General features: G+C 35.5%; 2 protein-coding genes across 3 annotated transcripts in view; one reads left to right on the top strand and one right to left on the bottom strand.

Annotated features, from left to right (window-relative positions):
- Positions 1-1508: 1508 nt before the first annotated feature.
- SPK1 (guanyl-nucleotide exchange factor) overlaps positions 1509-23950 on the bottom strand; it is a 190662-nt gene continuing 168220 nt past the window's right edge. For both annotated transcript variants that reach the window (XM_089806751.1, XM_089806752.1), the window contains 11 exons: positions 20834-20964; positions 20446-20521; positions 20075-20185; positions 6239-6421; positions 5589-5729; positions 4551-4724; positions 4112-4459; positions 3641-3973; positions 3350-3535; positions 2133-3107; positions 1509-2012 (listed from right to left, as the gene is read on the bottom strand). In XM_089806751.1, coding sequence (XP_089662877.1) covers positions 1758-2012; positions 2133-3107; positions 3350-3535; positions 3641-3973; positions 4112-4459; positions 4551-4724; positions 5589-5729; positions 6239-6421; positions 20075-20185; positions 20446-20521; positions 20834-20964 — 2913 coding nt within the window. In that variant the 3' untranslated portion in view covers positions 1509-1757. The remainder of the gene's footprint in view (positions 2013-2132; positions 3108-3349; positions 3536-3640; positions 3974-4111; positions 4460-4550; positions 4725-5588; positions 5730-6238; positions 6422-20074; positions 20186-20445; positions 20522-20833; positions 20965-23950) is intronic.
- On the top strand, positions 13248-16719 carry LOC149537000 (uncharacterized). The gene is made up of 7 exons (XM_089806753.1): positions 13248-13380; positions 13570-14206; positions 14329-14561; positions 14679-14831; positions 14917-15317; positions 15422-15827; positions 15959-16719. The coding sequence occupies exons 2-7, from the start codon at positions 13602-13604 to the stop codon at positions 16540-16542; spliced, it is 2382 nt and encodes a 793-aa protein (XP_089662879.1). The 5' UTR covers positions 13248-13380; positions 13570-13601; the 3' UTR covers positions 16543-16719.

Below are 23950 nucleotides of genomic sequence, written 5' to 3'. Positions count from 1 at the left end.
TGATTTTCATTGTGTTATCCACTTATATCGAGGCAGATAAGCTTCGAGTTTTTTTTTTAAAACGAACGCCACTTGCGTAATTGCTTTGTCTCCATTTCAACTTAAGACTTTGAATGCATGATGGTACAAGAAATTAAATTTATTTTCCTCATATTTACTCGAAGCTCATCACTCCATGTTTAGGTTGTTCAACCGCATAAGCCACAAAAATTCTATTGAATCAGACCCGAAGTGGGCACACACTATGTTCTCTTATAATATTGAAGGTGTCACTAAAGAGCTCCAAGGTGAGGACATCGACTGAAATCCACTGTAGCTTTTTTTATTGTGTTAGTGGCTAGCTGCATATGAGGAATGCATCTGCAGATTTCATTTTACACATGATTCAACTGCACTTATTTCATTTTGGAAGTATTTAACTGTAGCACAGATACCATGTTGGTTTTCTAAGGATCGATTGTAGATATAGTACCACTGCCATGTATTTGGTATGTGTTCCGAATGCAACATCCTCTTAGATTTATATTGAGAATAGGCAATGAATAGACATGTCCCATATAGGAACATGTCTATTCATTAATCAGATTTTGTGTGTATGTGTGTGTGTGTTTGTTTGTTCGTTCGACAGAAGCTATCAAACATCAACAATTTGAAGTTAAATAAGCTTTTATTTTTAAAAAGTATATTATTTTTAAAACAATAGATAGTATTTTGAAGTCAAATGTGGACCATCCCTGTTGCAAATAATAAGTTTTTTATTCAGAGAAACAAATTTATGGATGCCAAAGGTGCCAAAATTATTAAGTTGCAATTGGGTTATATATTTTAGATATGAATATGATATTCTTGAAATAAATGATACTTTTTTACTCAGCTAAAAGGAATTCCATAATAAAGCTTTGATCAAATCTTAAAATTTATTTCAAGGACAGTTCTCACTAGACTACCCATGCAGTGAGTTGCATGATGAGTCACACCTCCAAAGCTTAGTTATAGATATGTGAATCTTGTCACTTCCTTTAAAATGAAGGTCCAACAATATTCAATATAGCCACTACATAATTGCAAAGCTAGCCTTGGCAATTTCTGAGCCCTCCTCTAGTGACCCACAAGGGATGTCAAGCTCAAAATAAATTGAAATGGTAGCCCTTTCCTATTTTCCCTGGTTCGATCTAATGCATGTATGAACCCTGAATCAATCTTAGCAATTTATGAAACTACTTCACCTATCGGGGGTAACTCAACTTGATTCCGTCCATATGGTCAAATTGGCAGGAACATGAGCAGTTCGGGCAGCTTTATTACCTGCAAGTGTAGAGCATAAACCTCAGATTGCTCACAATAAAATTAGAAAGAACTTCCTAATTCAATTTCCTATAAAATCGCCGGCTCTACATTTGCAATATAGCAAATATTCAATGAATTGAAGCCCATTTCACAAAAGCTACAATAAGCGCTTGGAGTACAGGAAGTAAACTTGCAACGAGCTCACTACTACAAAAACCAAATGGCGAAGCAATCATAGGCTTCCTGTAATGAATTTTACAAATAACAGGGAACAAACCCAAGAAAGTTACGACACAACCTTTCAGAAACTATTATTTTCTGGTGAGACAACTGTATGAAAATGTTAAATATTACAAAATTTTACAGCTGCTTTGGAGGTTGACACATTCCATCCTCCTGGAAAGAGCGGGTAAAAAATACAAGCAAGCAAAATTTATCAGGTGCAAATACAAACAAAAAGACAGTCGACATCATAGCTCTGAAAGAATGGCAGGAATATAATGTGACAACTCTGCAGTAAGTGACTGAAATCCATTCACAAGCTGTGTGTGGAAATCCTGATCCTCCTCTCCAATCAATCTAGAGTGAACCCGAATTGCTCGTTTACAGACAGCCATGAACTCTAGCAGGGCAGCAATTAGTTGTTGTAACTCCTGTGATCTAAGTCGTGTGGCAGGCTCCCCAGACAAGAATGCTGTACAAACACCAAGGACGCCACTATTTACCTGTCACAAACAAACAGAACAAAAATTAATCCACAATAGCATACTCCAGAAAATTTGCCATCTGGTTAAAATAGAAAACTCTAAGAACCAAATAAATGGATGCAAACTCATTTTACTAACCTGAACTGCCACACTGCCTTGAAGAATCCTCTGTAGACTTTGCAAACGTGGGAGCTGATCACCCTCTGAGCTGCGAGGTTCTTCAAGTTCATTCCGTAATGCTGTAGTTCTTGTTTCTATCATTCCTATTGCATTTTCTATGGGAGAAAACTCACGAGAGTCTGACTTCACAACTAAAAGTCGATTTACTAGTGCTGGAAAAGAGCCCTCAGTTTGCAAAACAGTTCGTCTTTTCCACTGATCTTCTAGCCCACCTTGGGATTTCCCATTTTTTGTAAATGGTGTGTCAAAAAGGAAGCGGTCAAACACTCGACCTCGTACAGTCCCAGATGAAAGAGAGAGGATCCTTTCCTTTCTACTGTCTAGATCTTCATCTTCCATAACTGCATCTACTGATGTTATCTGCAAGTAGTTAAGTCCAGACTGCAGTTCATCAGCATTAACCTGTCTAGAATCTGGAATAACATGCAATGTTTGACTGCTATCCATTCTTGATTCATAAATATGACTAAGCTTCTCCATTATATCCCCTAATCGTACATCTCTAGCCTCCCTATATATATACTCTTTTCTATCCAATTTTCCAAAACGATCACCATAAAATCCAACCCGATAGTAAGTGGCATCAGTAAAGGGAATCGGACTAGATTCCTGTTCAAGAATTGATTCATAAATGTTTGTAAGAGAAGTATGGCACTTAGCTAGCTGCCCAAATGCTCTTCTACTTTTATAAACAGGAATAATCAACTCAAGAATGCTGGCACAAAAGTGATAAAGTTCGGCCTGGGCAAACAACTTATTTGCAAGTTGCAGATATTTCACAGCAGAATCAACAGTCAATTTTGATGCCCCGTATCCTTCAACTTCTGCAGCTGATGCTTCACCAAGAACCGCATTACTGACCATTGGACAGATCTTACGCAAAGCTGCTACATGTTCTTTGCCCCACACAGCATCATTTCGTCCAACTAGTGCCTGCAAGAGATTTAAACACTTTAGGAAAACATGTACTTACATGCAAAGAGATTTTTTACTATTAATTCAATAAATACATTTTGAAAACAAGCACTAGTGAATGGAATTTTCAGTTCCTGAGACTCTATATGAGTAAAGTTGTCACCATGAATTTATTGTTATAAAACATTCGATACCTCTTAAATCTTTCCATCTTTACTAACCAAAAGCAAGTAAAACATGAAAATGAGCAAAGAAATAACCTGCATAATGACCCCAGCAACTGCTACAGCACACTGTGCAGCTTCTGCCCAAGACTGCATCTCCTGATGAGCATCGCATAAATGAAGAAGCCACATAATATGAAGGTCAGGCACATGTGCATAAGCCCAAGCCAGTCTGTGAAAACCCTCTGCTGCAGCATATCTGTCTAATGACATCATGGGACCCTGGAACCATAAATCAAAATAATATGACATTTAATTTCCAATTTCGTCTGTGAAAACAAAACATGTCACCAATATACGGTAAGTGAAAGTAAAATGATTCCTTACCAAGAGAGCATGCTCTATTCCTGCATCAAGTGCTCTAAGAAGTGTGACAGACAGTTCTTTAATTTCAAACCATGACCAACGATTTTGTGAAGAACCCTCTGGAACAGCATCTAATGCATTCTCATTTATACCCGAGTCTTTTAGAAAATCAGCACTCATTTCTTCTATTGCTATTTCTTCAAGGGACCTTCTAAGACGACGGGCTTCCCCACTTTCTTCTAAGGAGCCATCAGATTTCATCTGTGTGACTTGTACATCAGACATCAATTCTGACAAAGTGATTGTCAACATAACTCGCAACCGTGCCGTATTTTGGAAATTATAGAAAGAATTCTGCAAAAGAATAATACGCAGATAACCACATACAATCAGAAAAGAAGTGCAAGAGAGAGGCCCTTACAACAAAAAAAAGAAGGTTTTCTGACTACCATACGTAAATCACTGTAACAATGTTTCTCATCAGCCACTAACCCGCACAAGAATCTGAAGGCCTACAACAGCTCTTCTCCTGATGGAATCGTTACGAAAAACAGCAAGACGAAGTAGATGAAAAGCCACCTGCTTCAAAAAGCGATCATTCTCCCTTGCCATTAAAGTTGCACCATGAAGGTTAAACACACTATTAAATACAGGCAAAAAGGCTTTCCAAAAGACCAAAGGTTGGCTTCGGGAAAGGAAGGCCATAAATATAGCCGTAACACAATCTAGCTTTCCATAGTCAGTGGCAATTTTGTGATCAGCAGCTGCTCCAGAAAACTTTTCTGTTATCTCCAAGATCTGAAGACTGACAGCTGCACTTATGTTCTCCTCCCAAAGCTCCTGAATCATGAAAACTTATAAACTGAGTTTTCAACGTTCACCCAGGCATGAAATTTCCAAACTTCCATTATGAAACAACATAATAACTTACCAGTTTTTGTCTCAATATCGGATGGAGACCCTCCCTTAATGCTCTGCTAGAGGCCCCTATACGGGATGATTGTGCTTGAGCTAATGCCTCACGCAGAGAGTATGGCTGGCTGGGAGAGCTTAACTGAGGGCTCATCCTCTGCCACAAATACCCACTTTCTGGAGTCACCTGTGGCTGCATCAATGATCATTGAATTAATAGTGACCTGATAGTGTAGCAAATCCAAATGGTAATACCAAAACCTAATGCTAGTTTTTTCCAACAATTGCTAATATTATCTTTAATGAAATAATAATTCAATTAGATATCTTGTTTTCATGTTTTACCTGCATAATGACCCATAAAGCATCACTCTATTATAAAATAATTAAATATTTGCCTGTAAAATTAGAGATAATGACCAGATATACTACTTCTAACATTTCCACGTGGCCAATAATACCTATTTTGCATAGTAATAATATTCACCATATATCTTAATGTCTCACAATTAAAAAGAAGCTACTTAAATGTATATGGATTTGATAAAATAACATAATGGATATTAATCACACCTACTCAACTATCATTATAAATAGTTAATAAATATAATTGTTTATTAGATTATTTTGATTATAAAATAATATGTTTTTATAAAGCATATAATAAACATAAGATTTTAAAACATCATATTAGAACATAAAAATTGCTATAATGCTATGATCCCTAAAAACAATTTAGAAGAAAGCTGCTAAGAAGGCAACAGAGAAGAAGATAAGACAAGAAAGGATAAAGGAGGAGAAACTGAAGAGAGACTACAACTAGAAAAGTAATTGATTGCCTGGCTATCCTAAGGAAAGAATGCCATATAGAATGGCACCAAATTTATACAAGAATAACTACAAAATGAACAAGATACAAGTAAATTGAGAGCAAAGTAAGTTCCAAATATTTCATATTGCTTGATCGTTACTGTTTCTTAGAAATGAGAATACAAAATCTGCATATTTCAATTTCCTACATTATCGTAAGAGCAAAAACAGAGGTCAAAATGCATACTCTAACTTCTTGTCGAGATGCTTCTGTCAAATAAGTATTAATTGCAGGGGAAAGCCTGTCAGAGTATTTGGGTGAAACAGGTCCTTCAACATCTGGACTTCTCGAGTTACCAATGATCATGCCATCGGCCGACTTTCTATGCTGCATAACAAAAAGTATTAAAATTCTTAGTTTTCGGGTACAGGTAACAACAGTCACTGTTACACCTATCTCATTAAAGCTCTTTCACTGACAAACATAAATTAGGTATTAATCTGAACCATGGTCTCTACCATACCTGTCTCATTGGAAAATTATAAATCATGTGCCAATAAGGAGATAAACTTATTCAGACAAATTTGAAATCTTTTTATTTATTTATTTTTTAGTATTTACCCCTTTGCATGTTATTGAACACTCAATGATATGCAGAAAGGGAAACAGGGATTAAGGAAAAACTATATTTTTGTACATATCAGAGTTAAATTTACGTCTATAACTAAAAACTAATGCTAAACGCCTGTTTGAGCAATTTAACATAATCAATATGTATGTACACAATGTACCTGATGCCAAGAGAAAAGATTTACTCTACATGCATGGAGCTTGACGGTAGACTATTCAAGCTACTTAACAAAGTTACAATTACAACATATTAAATATGGGCAAACCTCAAAAAGAGTAAGACATTCCTCTAGAAGCTTGAAAAAGAGTCTTGTCCTGGCAATACTCTGTTGCCAAGCCTTTATTAGTGATGGATCATCCAAATTTCTAATTATCTGCAGAATACAGATTAGGACTTCACGCTTTTCAACTGTGCTCAGATTGTAGAATACTGGCATCTCATCCAATATCTGTTCAAAACAGAATAAACATGAACATATTACCACAAGTTCCATGTAAAACTATCAAATCAAGTTATATGTTATAATTCTTGTGCATTACAAACATTTGATATATAATATAACTGATGCTGCAAGATTATACAACCACGAATTGCCATGTCTGGATGCATTGGGTGGCTGATGTTATTCCTGACAGAATGTTATACTTCATTCCTATGTTCATTGATGACTTCATGCAATCTCTCAAATCCATTGCAAAGGCAAATTAAAGAGGCCATCCTTAACAAAAAGAAAGCTTAGGCCTTGAAAATACTTTCTAAGGCAACTCAGCTTATAGATGCAACCATAATACAGCCTAAATATATGTTCAATCCCCAACTTTGCAAATCACGTCTATTAGGAAGCTTTATAAAATTCAAAATTATGTTCTTCATGCAGAGAAACGTTACTCATGCCATCTGTATTGCAAACAATGTCTAATACAGGAAGGCACAAATTTGCTAGAATTTGAATGTGTTATACATGGAAACAAAACATAGATAAGGAATCACAAACCAAAGAAACATATATCCATAAATCCAAAAGTGTATATAGTAATAGTACAGTACTCAAATTTTATTAATCTGAAAGCTCTGTATGTAAAACATCTCAAACAGAAGAATACATGTAAATCCTCTCCAACTGAATTTTTGTGCGCGCATATGATTGTAAATATTTTCTGTTGAACTATGCTTAGTGTGCCCCACGGGCCAAGGTGTCAAAGTAGAGTCAAAAAAGATCTTATTACAATAATAGATAGTTTTTATTATCTCTGTTTAGTATCTAATGGTCATCTATTGTTATCTTTTGTAAATATTAGAATGTTTCTAATATTTAGCTTTTTGTTTCTAAAATAGAATGTTTCTATTCTTTATAGAACGTTTCTATTCTTTAGTTAGCTGTACATAATTGTTAGTTTTCTCTTAGCTAAAATAGAAAGTTTCTATTCTTTACGATCATTTCGTAAAGAAACATTGTTCCATTCTTTTGCATATATAGACCTCTTGGTCTCTAATAATACCAAGCAAATATTTTCCAATTACTTTGTAATATGTTATCAGAGCCAATACTCTAAATTTTTTCGAAAATAATTATAATTTCTTGGTTGAAATTATCTGCTTTTTATTTTCGAAATTATTTACATGCATATTTGCTTCCAACTCTCTCTATAATCCGACTAGGGTTTCCGTTCTGAGAGATCTAAATCCGACGACTTCTAGTTCGGTTCTGCAACCCATTTATGTCGAGATCCATCTGATTTTTCTACACATTTCTGCCATTTTTTGTGGTTTTTTTGCAAGGCTGTATTTGTTCATAACCCTAATTTTCGAGTTCAAAAAAAACATTGATTCCAAATTCTTCCTGGGTTTCTTAAGAACACAACTAGGTTATTGTCTATTTTTCCTGGGTGCCTCTAGTTGTGTGCCTCTATTTTTGAGCCAGCTGATCTTAAAACCGACAACATATTCTTTTTGGGTTTTTCGAGCTCTCTTCTAGGTCACCCTTCAAATTTTATGGGTCACTACTTTTTTAGGGTTGCATGTACTTGCATGTTTGTTGCATGTACTTGCATGTTGTTTGCATGTGTTGCTTTACAATGCGAAGTCTCATATTTTGCTTCCCTTAAAAATTTCAATGGGTTTTCATAATATTTTTACTAACAAAAAAAATTTTGATGGGTTTTCAAAAATTTTTTATGGGTTTTTATCTAAGTTGCCGGTTCGTGGTTCGGTCCCGGGTTCGGGTTCGAGAACCGGTTCGCTGGTTCGACGAAATTTTGGTAAAGGGTTCAGGTTCGTTTGGGTTCGTTAGTACAAAAACATGTAAAAATTATATATATACATTTTTATGAAGCATGAGTTAAAATCAGAATGTAGCATAGTACCATAAACACATTTAAAACTTTAAAACAGCATAAACAATAACATATCAATGTATCATGGTGAGCATACCATCATGTAGTAACATAGTTCAATCAACTTCAACATCAAAGATGAAAGATTCAAAATATTTAAAATATCAAGTTCAAGTGTCATTGTTTCACGTTCAATGTTTAACAGTAACTAATAGAATAAAAATCCATTAAAATTCTGAATTTCTAGTTCTGAGTTCTTCATTCTTCATCTTCATCTTCTTCATATTCATCTTCTTCTTCTTCATCTTCTTTTTCATCTCCTCCTTCTCCGCCTATGCTATTACTTGCACCAAGGCCAATGGGATCAGCAGCGGAATCAACAATGGTATTGGCATCAAAGTCATCAAAATCATCAATTGTAAGCGCAGCAGTGGAAGCATCCAAGTCCGCAATCTCTGCATCTACATCCCACTTCTTTGTCTCACCTTCTTTGTATTCTTGACTCTTGTACGAAAAAAGGCACAAGTTGTTATGCACAAATACCAGGTTCTCGACTTTTTTTTATTGCAACCTATTGCGCTTCACCGAGTGGATGAAAGAATAGGTGCTCCAATTTCTTTCTGATGCAGAAGAACTAGCAACCTATAAAGACAACATAGGGTAGGCAATTAAAAAGGAATTAATTCAATCTTATAAAAAAATTCTTTTGAAGATCAAGTGAGATAATTTTTTTTTTTTTTAAACTTACTTGTAATATAACTTTGATTGCACGGGGTTGCAATGTTCGAATTTTTGGCCATGGAAGTACCACCAACCATGAGCATGCTTCTTGAACCGATGACGAAGAGCATCATTACTTAGACCTGTAGCATTGACAAATGCTATGAACTCATCCATGATTACATCTCTTATATCATCATCAGGAAATATTCTTCTAAATGCTGCCTGGTACCCATCAGACACTTCCATATCTCTATATGGCGGCAACCTTCCTAGTAGATCACAATATTGTGAGCTATAGTATTTGGGGGTCAAGGCATAGGCAAGCAAATGTAATGGAGTGGTCATTTTGTTCCATCTTTCATTAATAATTTTTTGCACTTGTTTGAAAAAGGTCTCTTGAGGATCTTGCTCCTGCTCATTTATAACTTGCCTGATCTTTTCAATCATTGAGTCCATGCCATCATAGATCTCTCCAAGGCAAGGCCTATCCATGTTAGTGTACCTAAGCATGCTCATAATGGGCTCGGTGATCTTAAGGAGATATTCCACACGTTCCCACCATGAGTCAGCCAATAGCCTATCCTTTATTTTGTTTGCCCTTTCAGTGTTCTTTTGCTTCCATACACCCCAATTGTTGCTCATTACTATACCTTGAAGTGCATCTTTCACTTGCACAAGTCGTCTTAAGACGATTATATGTGATGCAAAACGGGTCTCAGTAACCTGTGACATAAATTAGAGCAAAAAACAACTATTAGATACATATTTTAGAAAACTAAGAAAAGTATACACATTGGCAATTGCACAAGTAAAATATGAAAAATCAGAAATTGTCAACTATTAAAAATTAAATTACTAATTTGAGTTCAAGTTCATTTACCTTCAATAGCTCCAATTTTGAGTAGTTCATGAAAAGAGATTGAGTCATGTGGTGGTTTGTGACAAACATTTGTATGTCCTCAACCTCTTCGTACACTGTTTTGATCCACTCAATTTGGTTCCCAATCTTTTGTAGCATAAGATTGAGTGAATGGACTGCACAGGTGTCCAAAAGATATGTGGATATCGTGATTCAACCAACAAACCTACTGCTCTACAATTCTTTGCGTTGTTCATTATGACTTGGACAATGTTTCTTGCACCCACTTGTTCAATGGCCTCAATTAAGATATCAGCAATAAATGGCCCATCTTTTACTTTGCCCTCACAATCCACCACTTTCAGAAACATTGCCCCTTTAGGGGACATCGCAAGGACATTGATCAAGAGTTCCTGGAATCCTTCCAGCCATCTGAAAAAATGGTCACCCCTGTCTCAACCCATGAGTCCCTTATGGGCTTCAATTGATTTTCAACCCGTTGGACCTCATCATCCAACAAGGCGGTGCGCACTTTCTCATACCCGAGGCCACAATACCCTTTTGGAGCTTCATTGGCACCCCTCAACATGTCCTTCCAAAACGGAGAGCGGACAACATTAAAAGACAAACCATTTGCATAGAGGCATCTTCCCACCTTAATGTCAGCAATATCCCAGGCCTTGTTTTGAAAAGAAGTTTCTATTGGCCCCTTTCTTTTGTGTACAATGGGGACAGATTTAGTGTCAGTGTCCATTGTAGCATTGAAGAAGGGGTGGTCTTGTACAATAACATCTGAGGGGGGCTGCATTCCCTTAGCTTTTTTACTTTTATTGCTACTACTACCGAGTTCTATTGCCCTATGTCCTCTCTCTTCTGTTGCCTCATGCTCTTCAATATATTTTAACACGGTGTGATTTGGTATAGGGACACCATTTTTGCTAGGGCATTTCTTGACTCCTCTTCCAGTATAACCACATAAATGGCCTACCACACGATAATAAGAACTATTTCTTTCTACATCACATCCTCGACATCTCCAACGGAATGCACCACCTCTTGGAATGGGTTTTATAATGTCTACATACTTCCATAGAGGAGAATCGGAGTTGGTTTCCATTCTTTGTTCAATGTTGCCCATTGATGAAGAGGTAGATGACATTACTTTTGAACCTTTCCCTATGGCAAGAAATTACTAATTAGATATATGTTCATAATCTATGTGCAAGAAAATGATGAATTTTGAAATAATGGAAAAGATTCAAGAACTTAGAACATATGAAGATTGAAAAAGAAATGAAAAAAAAAAAAAAAAACTAGAACAAAACATAGTAAATGGAATAAGATCTTACCTCTTGGTCCTTTTCCAGCCATTGCAAGTTTGCAAATGTGTATAAATGATGCACAAACACTTCAAGAACACCAACAAGTCAATCTTCAAACTCCTCCTTGCACAATCGAATGCTTGCTCGAAAACTTATGTGCTCTCCTTCAAGGCAAAACAACCTATTTAAAAACATCAAATGACTATGAGAGAGCAAAAAACCAATTCATAACACCTTTTTAGGTTACGTGGACCCCAAAAATTATTTTAAAATGCAAATAAATCACTTTATTTCTGCGTCCGTGGGCGGGTTCTTGGTTGGGTTCGAACCTGGTTCGATTTTCCCAACCTGGTCCACCCGAGTTCGAACCAGGATTCGAAAATCGAACCCTGGTTGAACCGGACCAGAATCTCGAACCAGTTCGAGGTCCGAATGGGGGGAGGGGTACCTGTGTAACTTAGGTTTTTATAAATTTTCCCTTAAAATTTTCTGATTCTATAATTTGCAAAGTTCTGTGGGATTCCTTTGTGGGTTTGTAATTTTTTCCTCAAAAATTATTTGTTGGGTTTTGATTGATTTTTCACCTCAAAAATCATATTGGGTTTTGATTGTTTTTTCACCTCAAAAATCATGTCAGGTTTTGATTAATTTTTCACCTCAAAAATTATATCAGATTTCGATTGATTTTTCACCCCAAAAATCGTGTTTGGTTATTTCAATTTTCTCCTAAAAATCATGGATTTTTGCGGTTTGTTTTGGAGCATTAGGGTCATCTGCAAAGTTTTGGAGCATAATCCAAAGTACTATTAGCAGTCTTCTGAGTAGACATCCTCTGCTCTAGATTCAAAAGGCTCCTGGAAGAAGAACATTCAATGCAACTATTGCCACTAGTTTGGTCACATGAAGGTTGAATGTCGAAAGCGCTTAGCTGCCCTATCTAAGCAATCTGGTTTGCAGCCCACAGCAAACAGTGCCGAGTACCTTGAGCAGACAGAATCTGTCTTTTACACTTTTTGACAGCTTCGTGCTCTAAATAGATTAACCATTAAGCGAGGGCATTTAAATAATAGATAGTTTCTATTATCTTTGTTTGGTATGTAATGGTTATCTATTGTAATCTTCTGTAAATATTAGAATGTTTCTAATATTTAGTTTTCTATTTCTAGAATAGAATATTTCTATTCTTTAGTTAGCTGTACATAACTGTTAGATTTCTCTTAGCTAGAATAGAAAATTTATATTCTTTACAATCATTTCCTAAGGAAACATCATTCCATTCTTTTGTATATATAGACCTCTTGGTCTTTGTTAATAACAAACAAATATTTTCCAATTACTTCGTAATAGATCTAGCATCTGCAGAATTATCTGCCAACAAAAATGTTGATTCAGAAGCAGATGCATGATCATAAAGACCTTGAGTAAGCAAAACATTGGTTGTGGTGCCGACATTAACCATTGTTTTGCTCTCCTCCCCGCCATAAACTAAGAGCTAATTCATGCATCGCTATGACACTGAGTTAGCCATGAGCTGGCACAGAATATAATTATGAAAAGATTATGCACAACAATCTACAAGATCACATGGAAATAAGAATAATTTGCTAGCTGTAAATTTTGTTTGAGTTATTGAAAGAAAGCCTGTTGAATAAAGAAATACGAAACCAAGCTGTTCTAGAAAGTCATCTGTAGCAACAAGAGTAACGAGAATCGCCATAAAATCGCCTGAATCGGCGATTCGGCGATTAGATTCAGCAATGGCGATTTTTTTGGAGTCGGAAATCGCCATTGCCGATTTCTTCAAGTGAATCGCCTGAATCGCCGATTCAGGCGATTCAGGCAAAAAATCGCATGAATCGCCTGGAAAAATCGGCAGGAATCGCCCGCGGCCAATAAAGTATAAAGTTGTAAAATCTTAAAAAATTGCTTGGTTTTTTTACTTTATTTTTGACCATTTCTCTTTGTTATAACCCTAAAGGGCCTTCTATTTATTTAACATGAGTAGAAGAGAGGAAAAGTGAGAGAGAAGAAGAGAAAAGAAAAGCCATAGGTTTCTAACCGGCAAGAAGAAAGAGCACAAAAGAGATCAGCAATCCATTTGGGGAGGCCATCAATTGCATTGGGAGCATTAGGGAGCCAATCTCAACACTCCTCAACTCATTTGCAAGAGGTAAGTGCTCTTTTTTTTTTTGCATGTTAGTGTATTATGCATTTTTTGTTAAATTTTTATAGTTTTCAAGATTTTTAGTTTAGATCTTGAATGTTCTTTATTTTTACTAAGTTGCAAACTAGGATTTGTTGTTTTGTAGCATTTATTAGCTTCAAACTTTGATATTTTACATATAAATTTTTATTGCAGCAGCCTTTGCTTTCATTTTTTGCAAATTCGCAATGGGTAGAAAAGATGAATGTTGGAAATATAACGAAGAGTTTCCTGGAAGAACCAAATATCAAACAAATTGTATTTTTTGTAAAGAAAAAATAACTTCTAGGGGTATTTATAGATTGAAATACCACATTGCTGCTATACCTAGACACGATGTTACAATTTGCACTCACCAAACTCCTGAGGCAAAACGCACTTGCTTAATGGCATTAGAAAAAATTGAAAAAGACAAAGCCAATAGGAAAATGCAACTTGAAGGGTTAAGGGGTATTGGCTCCCATGTTCCCGCATCCGCTTCTGCAGCCGCATCCACATCAGCTTCTGCATCTGTAGGTTGTGTTGGAGAGGGTTCTTCTAGGCCTCCTTTTTATCCTAGTTCTTCTGCTCGTGCTAGTGCTAGTCAGTCACATATTGAGACAGAGTCCCACACCAACCTATTGCAGCCTAGAGTGCAGAAAAACAGAATGGATAGTTACTTTGTGCCCCGCACTACTCCTGGTTCCCAACCCACGCTTGAGGGCATGGGTTTGAACAAGGAAATTCATGATGCTGCCAGAAAGGAGATATGCAAATTTTGGTACTTTTGCAACATTCCATTTATTGCAGCCAGGTAATTGATTCTTTTTTCGTTGTTTTCTTTAAAGTTAAAATTAAAAGTAAAAGTAAAACTTTAATTATATTTACTTGTTTTATAATTTGAGTCTTTGACATCTAAATTTTTATTTGTGACAGGGCTCCTTATTGGCAGAACATGATAGACGCGGTTGCTATTTGTGGTTCGGGGTTTAAAGCCCCAACTGAGGCTGAGTTGAGCGGATACCTCTTGGATGAGATGGTAGAGGACATGAGGGCTGAGCTCGAGGAGAACCGAAAGGAGTGGATTGCAAAGGGTTGCACCATCATGACTGATGGTTGGACAGATAGGAGGAATAGAACACTCCTCAATTTTCTTGTATCCTGTGGAGGTAATTGATCATTCTACTTTCCTACATACATAATTGTAAATTTTGATTTGTTGAATGCTAATTTGTTGATGATCCATTTAATTTTAATATTCTAATTCGTTGTTTTGTTACTTGTAGGATATACCATGTTCATCAAATCCATTGATGCTTCCGCACATGTAAAAAATGCCACATACTTATGTGAGGCTATTGAGGAAGTCATAGCAGAGGTGGGAGAACAAAATGTGATCCAGGTGGTGACGGATAATGCAGCAAGTTATGTTGCTGCAGGTAAACTTTTAACTTTTCAAGTTTTGAAAATAAATTTATTTGAATTTTGAAATTTGAATTTCTAATTGACTTAAAATTGTTGTAGGTAAACTTTTGATGGAGAGGCACCCCACCATATTTTGGTCCCCTTGTGCGGCACATTGCATTGACCTCATGTTGGAGGAAATTGGCAAACTTGAGTTTGTCAAGTCATGTGTGGAAAGGGCAAAAAACATATGCAAATTCATTTATAATCATTCATTTGTCCTTAGCACAATGAGGAAGTACACAGAAGGCAAAGAGTTAGCTCGCCCAGGTATCACGAGGTTTGCCTCGAATTTCATCACCTTGCAGTCCTTGTTGACATCAAGGGATGAATTGAGGAGCATGTTTGTTGGGCGGGAGTGGATTTCCTCTTCCTATGCTACGACCACTGTAGGGATAGATGTGGCGGATTGCATATTTGATGAGGATGGTTTTTGGAAACCCGCTAGAGAAATCCTGCAGGTAAATTTATTGCAATTTAACATTTAGTATTTTACTTTTACTTTAAGTTATATTATTTTATATTTAAGTTTTGACTCAAGTTTTTTGTTTTACTTTATATGTAGGTCACTGAGCCCCTTGTAGCTTTGCTACGAACTGCTGATGGGGAGAAGCCCTCTATGGGCTACATTTATGAGGGCATGGATAAGGCCAAGGAGGCCATCAGAGCCCAATATGCAAGAGTGCAGGAGAGGTATGGCCCTATTTGGGACATCATCGATAGGAGATGGCAGAATCAGCTCCATCGACCCATCCATGCAGCAGCTTACTTTCTGAATCCGGCATATCGTTTCCGTCCTGAGTTCAAGGCGGATGCGGAGGTTCTCACTGGCTTATACACAGTGATTCAGAGGTTGAGTAGCGATGAAGATAGCGCTGCTACGATTGTTGAGCTAGACCAGTTCAACAATAAAGAGGGGCCACTTTTCTCTAGCAGGATGGCCATAAATGCTCAGACAACACTACAGCCAGGTAAAAATTAAATAATATATTCAATGTTCATGAATCTAGATTCTAATCTTAAAGTTGATTATGTAATTTTAGAGTTAACTTGTAATTTGTAAATGAGACTAATTGTTTCTATTTTCAATTTTTCATTGCAGATAGATGGTGGCAAATGTTTGGGGCCACAACCCCAAAACTTCAAAAAATTGCCATTCGTATTCTGAGTCAGTCAAGCAGCGCTTCTGGATGTGAGCGCAGTTGGTCCATGTTCGAGCACATCCATTCGAAGAGGAGAAACAGGTTGACAGTGCAGAAGTTGAATGATATTGTCTTTGTTCATTACAACCTCCGTCTTAGGATCAGACAGATTTTGGGCACTGACTCCTCTCCGATCATTCTAGAGGAGATTGATCCAAAATCAGTGTGGCTCACAGAGGTTGTGGATCCAGTCTTCACTGAGGAAGACCGTATGTGGGTTGACCAGGTGGATATAGAGGCTGAGGCAGCTAGAGCACGTTCTTCAGGCATTGGTAGACGCACACGTGCACGCACAGGCACAGGCCCTAGCGACATTCATGAGCCCATCTTACATGCGGGAGATATGGCTCGGCAGTCCTCTAGGACCTACATTAGACGCCTTGCTACTAGGCAAACTGGATACTCAGAAGCTGAGGCTGAGGCTGCAGCTGAGCTTCAGGATGATGTTGAGGATGATGATGATGACTATGAGTCTGAGGCTTGAGCTGGAGCCTTGTTTTTATATTTTGTTTACAGATATTGATACTGAATCATTGATAGACATATGTTTCAAACTTTCATGGATCTTCATCTTAGATTCTTACATACATTTATGATTTGATGTCTTATGGATCATCTTACATACATTCTATGATTTAAATCATTGTGATCATTTGATTTCTATTTACTTCAGCTAGCCTACAATTTACATTTTAGAGAACATAGTTACATATGTGATGGATTTTATGTTCCATGTTTATGTATGTTAAGTTTTAACTTCTATTTGATGATGTTATAGTGTGTTTAAGTTATATTCAATAAAGGGTGCATGAAATAAGTTTTAAATTGTTAAAATCTTTAAATTTAAAGGGTTTTTTCAAATTTGCCGATTCATCGCCGATTCATTGCCGATTCACGATTCGATTTGGCCTTGCCGATTCCGATCCGATTCCGATTCTTGTTACTTTGGTATATATTCAATTAAAAGCAACATTTACTTACATGTTTTAAATATAACATTAAAGTAAATCTCAACATTAAATTAGACTATATAGTGTACTACAGCCACTTAAGAGAAAAATCAAAAAGCAACTCAAAATGAAAATATAACATGAGGTGCACTATAATTTAAGTCATGGCATAACTTAAAAACATAACATAAAGTGAATTTGATTTATATTTTTCAAATAATGGAACTCGACATTACAATATAACATCCATTGTTTTAAATATGCAATTGAGCTTGTAGAGTCCACTTTTTGGGTACTTGTTGGACATTGCTTTTGACAAACAAGTCTGATAAAGCCCTAAGCTATACTAAATCGAATGGAAAACCGAAAACAAGAGATTCAATGAAACAAAAAGATTAAAGCAATCTAAATAAACACTCAAGAATGCAAATAAGGACTTTGAATGCTTCAAAAATCAAGCACAGGCTAATAAAATGAAAAAATGAAAAGAACTTGATGAAGTCCTTCAATAAAATGACTCATTACGCGAATTGGGAACAACTGGTTGATCAATGTTGGCCAATTAAACAGTGAATTATCTCAAAGATATGTGAAACTTAGTTTTAAAAGTTTTCTACTATTATCTACATTTTGTCACCAGAAAGTGGAGGACAACACATCCAAGGCTTTTGAAGGGAGCCATTCTATAGAGAACATTAAGATACCAATGAATCAAGCTTGAAAAGGTGAACATCATTATAACACAAGCATACTCAAGTAGAAAGCCTAGTTCTCCACACACAAAAAAAAAAAAAACAAAGCCACACAAACATACTCCTATTTTGTCATATCTTCCAAAACTATTGTCAAATTTATCAAAATAATTAATATATTTAGTCAATTAAAACATATATATTTTTTATAGATTATAATAAATCTAGTAATATGATATTGTTCGTAAAATATGATAATAATCAACACTGATAATTTCATTGAGTATCCAACTAATATTTATGATTACATATGTTATAAATAAAGGATAAAGTAAAACTTTTAATTGAATTTATTAATAATTAAATAAAGCAATGACTATAAGTCTCTAATAAACCATATTAAATATTAAGGAAATCCGACTATTCAATATTAAATTGGGTTCCGAAAACCTATGGGTCGCGACCCATACCCTTGACTACATATGAATGAGGGACATATATGGCATAAGAAAAGACAGGGGGAGAGCATAGAAAAACATTCATAACAAACTTAAGGTACAAACCACATCATACCAAGGGCTCACATGATCGGTAAGGTATAAGGCAGATGGACAATGGTTTACCCTTCAGCGAATTGTGCACCACATCAGACCTTAAGCGACAGACAATTCGTGGTACAAGGAGAGAAAATAAGGAAAAACTCTGGCCACATTGGGGTACGAACAGCAATAAGAGTGCCCACATTACCGACAATTAAGGTAAGTATGTACAATAGTAGTGTAGGAATATTTCAATATGTACAATAATGTTTATTAGTTATAAATAAAGGAATATGTGGATGTAAGATTGTATGTAGTACATAGTAATAGTACTATTACTAGTACATGGTAATAGTATTATCATTTTAGTTTATATAATTTAAACAAAGAACTCTTAGGAACATAATTAGGAATTCCAAAAATTAGTCATTGTTATATTTTAGAAAGAAATTAGATCATAGAAATAAATATATTTAGGTTGGATTATTAAGATCAAGAATTGTAAGGAATAATGGTTGACTATGATATGAGAATTGTAGTGGGTTTGATAGACAAACCTAGAAGACCTTAAGAATACTCTCTTCAAATAGATGGCTAAACTAATCAAGGGTCGTCCTAGGGAGCACAAAGGGTCTTCGAAGGGGATTATGAAGCTAGACTTGAAAGGTTGTTTCAAGGAGGATGGTTGAATAATCGAGGACCGTTCTTTAAGACACGAGGGATTGACTATGATATGAGAATTGTTGTGGGTTTGATAGACAAACCTAGTAAACGTTAACAATACTCTCTTCAAAAAGAGATGGCTAAACTAATTGAGGGTCATGCTAGGGAGCACAAAGGGTCTTCACAAAGGATTATGAAGCCACATTTGAAAGGTTGTTTCAAGGAGGAAGGTCGAATAATCGAGGAGCATTCTTTAAGACACAAGGGATCCTCTCAGAGGGTTAGGAAGGGCGCTGGCTAATCTCTAGACAAAATGCACCAATGACAAAATAAAAGTCAAACATGATTCTTTTTCAGATTCATAAAAACACAATGAAATTTTCTCAAAAATTTTGTTGTTTTCCATCACAAAACATACAGATCATGAAGATCAAATGCTGAAATTTTCAAAAAAAATCATTGTGTTTTCATTTTTTTTTAAATTTAGTCAATGCTGCAATTTCTAGGGAGGATAGCTGCATCCATTAGGAAGCCTAATTGAAGGTATCTTTAAGATGTGTAGAAATAATGGCATAAATCATTAGAATTGAATGTAATAATCTATTGTTGTCAATAACTCCTATAGGTAAAGTTGTCGTAAGGAGTGGGGACATTACATCGGCCAACTGATCTCAAATCACTTACAAGTGAATGAAAAGTGAGTTTAAATCACTAATAATACCTCATATCCTCTCTTTCCACAAAACCAAAGATATACAATATACAACTAGTAATAACATGGCCACCATAAGTAACTTTCCGAATTCAATAAAATATTGCAATGAGAAGACATATATAATCAATATCAAAGAAAACAGAGGGGAAAGTTAAGTAAACCAAACCAGTCCAATAAGAGGAAAATAAAGTTGCGCAACGTATAGTTTGTAAAGTTGTCCTAAGGAGTGGGGACATTACATCGTCCAACTGATCTCAAATCACTTACAAGTGAAGGAAAAGTGATTTTAAATCACTAATACTATCTCATATCCTCTCTTTCCACAAAACCATTGATATACAACTAGTAATAACACAGCCACCATAAGCAACTTTCTGAATTCAATAAAATATTGCAATGAGAAGACATATAAATCAATATCAAAGAAAACAGAGGGGAAAGGTAAGTAAAATCAAACCAGTCCAATAAGAGGAAAATAAAGTTGCGCAATGTATAGTTTGTCCTCTTGCTTTTGATACCGAACATCAAATTCATGTTTACACATAAGAACCACCAAGATGCGAGCAGCCTATAGTATCAATAAAATAATATGACAAGCAACTCAGATTAATATTCTGCAAATGAAATTTTATCCAAAAAAATTTACTAGAGGAAGCAGTTGATCAAAGTGACTAAAGATGGAATAAATTAAGAGGATCAAAATTTGAATAGTATAGTAATCTTATCAAATAGCATTATTTCGGAATAAATTACTATTGAAACAAAACAACACAAATCAAACTGAAAGGCTATAAAAAATAATTTGATTTTGATGAGTAAACAGCTAACTTTAGCACGTTGGGCCACATCATCATGATCCCAAGTAAGGAACAACTCCTGTATTAAAACAGATGAAAGATAATTCCTGCAAAATCAGGAATCCATATCAATGCCTGTTCTCAAATAACTGAAACCATCATGAGCATGAAAAGTTCATACATTCCAAACCATTCTGCAACTCAAGAAAGATCATGTGTACATAAGCACTATAAATTTTGTGTGGCAGAAAGCTCTCTAATCCAGAGTTAATGTCCACATTCCAATACAAACATCAAATCAAATCTTTGTTAACTACACTATAGAGTTGAATTCAACACATCTAAATTTCAATTGAGATATGGCACTAAAAACTATGCATTTGTGCTAGGCTCTTAGTCATTCTGCTTGACATACTAACCTCTCTGAAGGATCTCGTCCAGGCATCTCCACAAAAAGATCATGATCACAAATAATTTGCAAAAATGTAAGTTTGCAGTCATGTAAAACTGCCTGGCAAACACCAGTGAATTTGTCCATATAAAGTGCTACCTGTAGTAAATGAAAAACTCAGTTCGAGTTAACATACACACTGAGCAACAATAATGGTGATTCTGTTCTTTATTCTTCAAATGTTCTAGAGTCAAAAGAAGCCTAGCAAATAACATACTGTACAATAATGAGAACATTTTCACCAGCAATCATAATTTTAGATCTCATATGACTAAATTAAATAAACATTATCATAAACAAACAGTTATTAATAGATGTGAAACACAAACATAAACTCTCCATGGTACCCGTATGAAATAACGAACAAAAACACACTGAAAATATATGTTCATTAAATAAACAAAGGCACAGGTACAAACTGTGGTAGAAAGCAAGAAAGAAATTATATTGATATCCATGTACAACCAAATGCAGGTAAATGGGTCTCAAATAGTACATCAGTTTATCAAAAGAATATTGGAGGGGATTCATAGAGAGACCCCTAAAAGGAGAACCAAAAGAAACGAGCCAAATAGTTTCATGACAACTTTCTCTCATACATTGATGCAGGAGCATCTTGGGTCTTGGAGCAATCTTGCATCAAGAAAAAACATTTCTTTACCAGTCTGTTGTTTGTAAAGTAGCATTGCTTCTGGAGCTGTATTTTCTGTTTCTACCTGCCTGTTACGGGAGATGTAACTAATTATCCTTGATGATTGAGAGGTCGTGAATTTTAGGGATTGAAGAGACCCTAGAGTACTATTATTAGTCAAAGGCGCAAGTCCTAACTCATCATGAGTTGGGAGATATGGATATTTTCCTAACGCATCGATTTTCTGCCAGTTTTCGCATCAGGTTTCTGCGCATGACTTGCATGATGAATGCACAATTATCCTTAATCAATCAACCTTTGCACACTTCAAGGGCTTGTAGACGACGTAGAGTACTACCTTCAGTTTAAAGCACATGTTCTACTTCAATCGGAGCTAGGAGATATCGTCATTTTCCTCAGACATCAATTTCAGGGCAGTTTTCGCAGAAATGTGTGGAGTTTTCCGTCTTGCGTAGTTTCGTATGATGAAATGAGATCTTGTTAAGATAGGGACATGTTCTTGGGTCATGTGTGGACCTAAATGTAACTTGTTATTGAGTTTTGTTCCTATTTGCTATAGTTTTTGTTTACTCTTCCAATGAGGACCTATAATGTAATTAAATGCCTGACTAGCTGACTTGTGGCTTAGCTGGCTATATAAGGAGCTTGGATTGATGTAGGAAATCATTATGAAATTAGGAGATTATGGTAGATCATGAGAAAATCCTAGAGAAGAAGGCAAGATGTGAGCTTGGACTTGATTTCATCATTCCCGGAAGGCCTCACAGACTGGCATGTTTGGATCTCTGTTATGAAAGTTAATTGATTATATCATATGCTTGCATGGAATCTAGTCTCTGGTCCTCTCTTGTTTATTTAATTTGCATGTTTGTGAGGCCTCGCCCCGACCCTTCGTGGCCTTAGTTGTTACTTTATCTTTTTGTTACTCACGACTCGAGATGGCGAGACATTATCTGATGCTTAGAACATATCATATTATTTCATGTTGTGTGATGTTATTTTCAGATATTTTATGTCCGTCATTTAATGTTTTATGTATATGTATGTCGATGAATTAGGTAAAAGGTAGGATTAACATTTTGGTTTAAGATATTTTAAATGGTTAAGAATTGAATAGGATGAGAGGAACCCTGATTTTTGTTATAGATGGATGTTTTAATGTGATTCCTGATACGTATATATACATATGTACATGTGATTTTTGGGACTACTGATGTGTGCAATGAGTGTGCAGATATTTTAACCCAAGAAATCAACGGAGGAACAGAACTGATCTCCTTGTGCTAATTTTGGAGACCTTGTTGTTCGTAATTCACGTATTGTCTTGTGAGATATATGTATGTATCTTCTTTGTTCAGTGAATGTTAATGTTCGTAATTATGTTCTTTTAGTGTCGCTTGACACTCGTAAAGTGTTTATGTGCTTCAGTGTGTTGTTTAGGGTTAGTTGTTTAATCTTTGGACCCAAGTTGGTTTAGTTGGTGTTAGTTGGCTAATTGGGTTCTTAATCGAGGTTAGTCTTCCCTTAATCCAAATTAGTGTTTAATCTGCAATGTTAGAATAGTTAGATGGTCCTATTTTATTCCTAGATTTTGTTTGGCTCTAAACCTTTTTCCTAAGGCTTAAAACTTGATATAATTATACCCAAAGGGTATGGGTATGGGTTAGGGGTCTTTTCCAACCCCTAAGCCCCTTTTATTGACTTTTGAGGTCCCTCAAAAAGTCTCTTTTTGCCTTTGTGCGAAAATTGACCATGGTTATCTTGGGTTACCTCACCTCATCTCCACTTAGGGTTTAATCATAGTGTAGGTTGAGTTAGGAGTTTCTAGAATTGCAAGTGGGGGGGGGGGAGGGGGGAGGCTTAGGGTAGTGTAGGGTAGCTTGGGTTAGTTGTTAATAAGTTTAGTTTTAGTTATTTATGTTAGTTAGTTTTGTTTATTTTATTTTGTGTATCATTAAAATGTTTAATTAAGTTAGTCTTAGGTTTTAGATTAGTTAGAAATTAAGTTAGATAGGGTAGTTAGCATATGTTTAGTTAGTTTTAAGTTAGTATTTTTTTAATGAAATTAGTTTAGTATTGTTAAGTAAATATGATGATTATGTAGTTTCAATTTTAAATGAGTTTAATTAATGTGATGAATATTTAGTTTATGTATTAGATAGTATTAGTGTTATTAAGAAGGTTAGTATTTTAGTTGTTTACCCAATTATATTAAATGAACAACTAAATGAAATATACGTTTTATTTATTTATCATTTAAGTTAGTAAAATTTAGTTTATTAAAATGCGATTATTAGAAAGTGATATTAATTAAATTAATATGGATCAAGTATTTTATTAAAGATATTTTTATTTTTTTGCTTTGAAGAGTTAGTTTATGTTTTAGTTAGTATTTTAAATATTTATTTAAATATAATGTTGTTAGCTTCAATC

This window comes from Cupressus sempervirens, chromosome 10 (genome assembly GCF_028749045.1).
Source record: "Cupressus sempervirens isolate cs-2001-9-10 chromosome 10, ASM2874904v1, whole genome shotgun sequence".
Taxonomy (NCBI): Eukaryota; Viridiplantae; Streptophyta; class Pinopsida; order Cupressales; family Cupressaceae; genus Cupressus; species Cupressus sempervirens.
The sequence above is the reverse complement of the archived record's forward strand: the minus strand, read 5'-3'. Positions and strand labels throughout refer to the sequence as shown.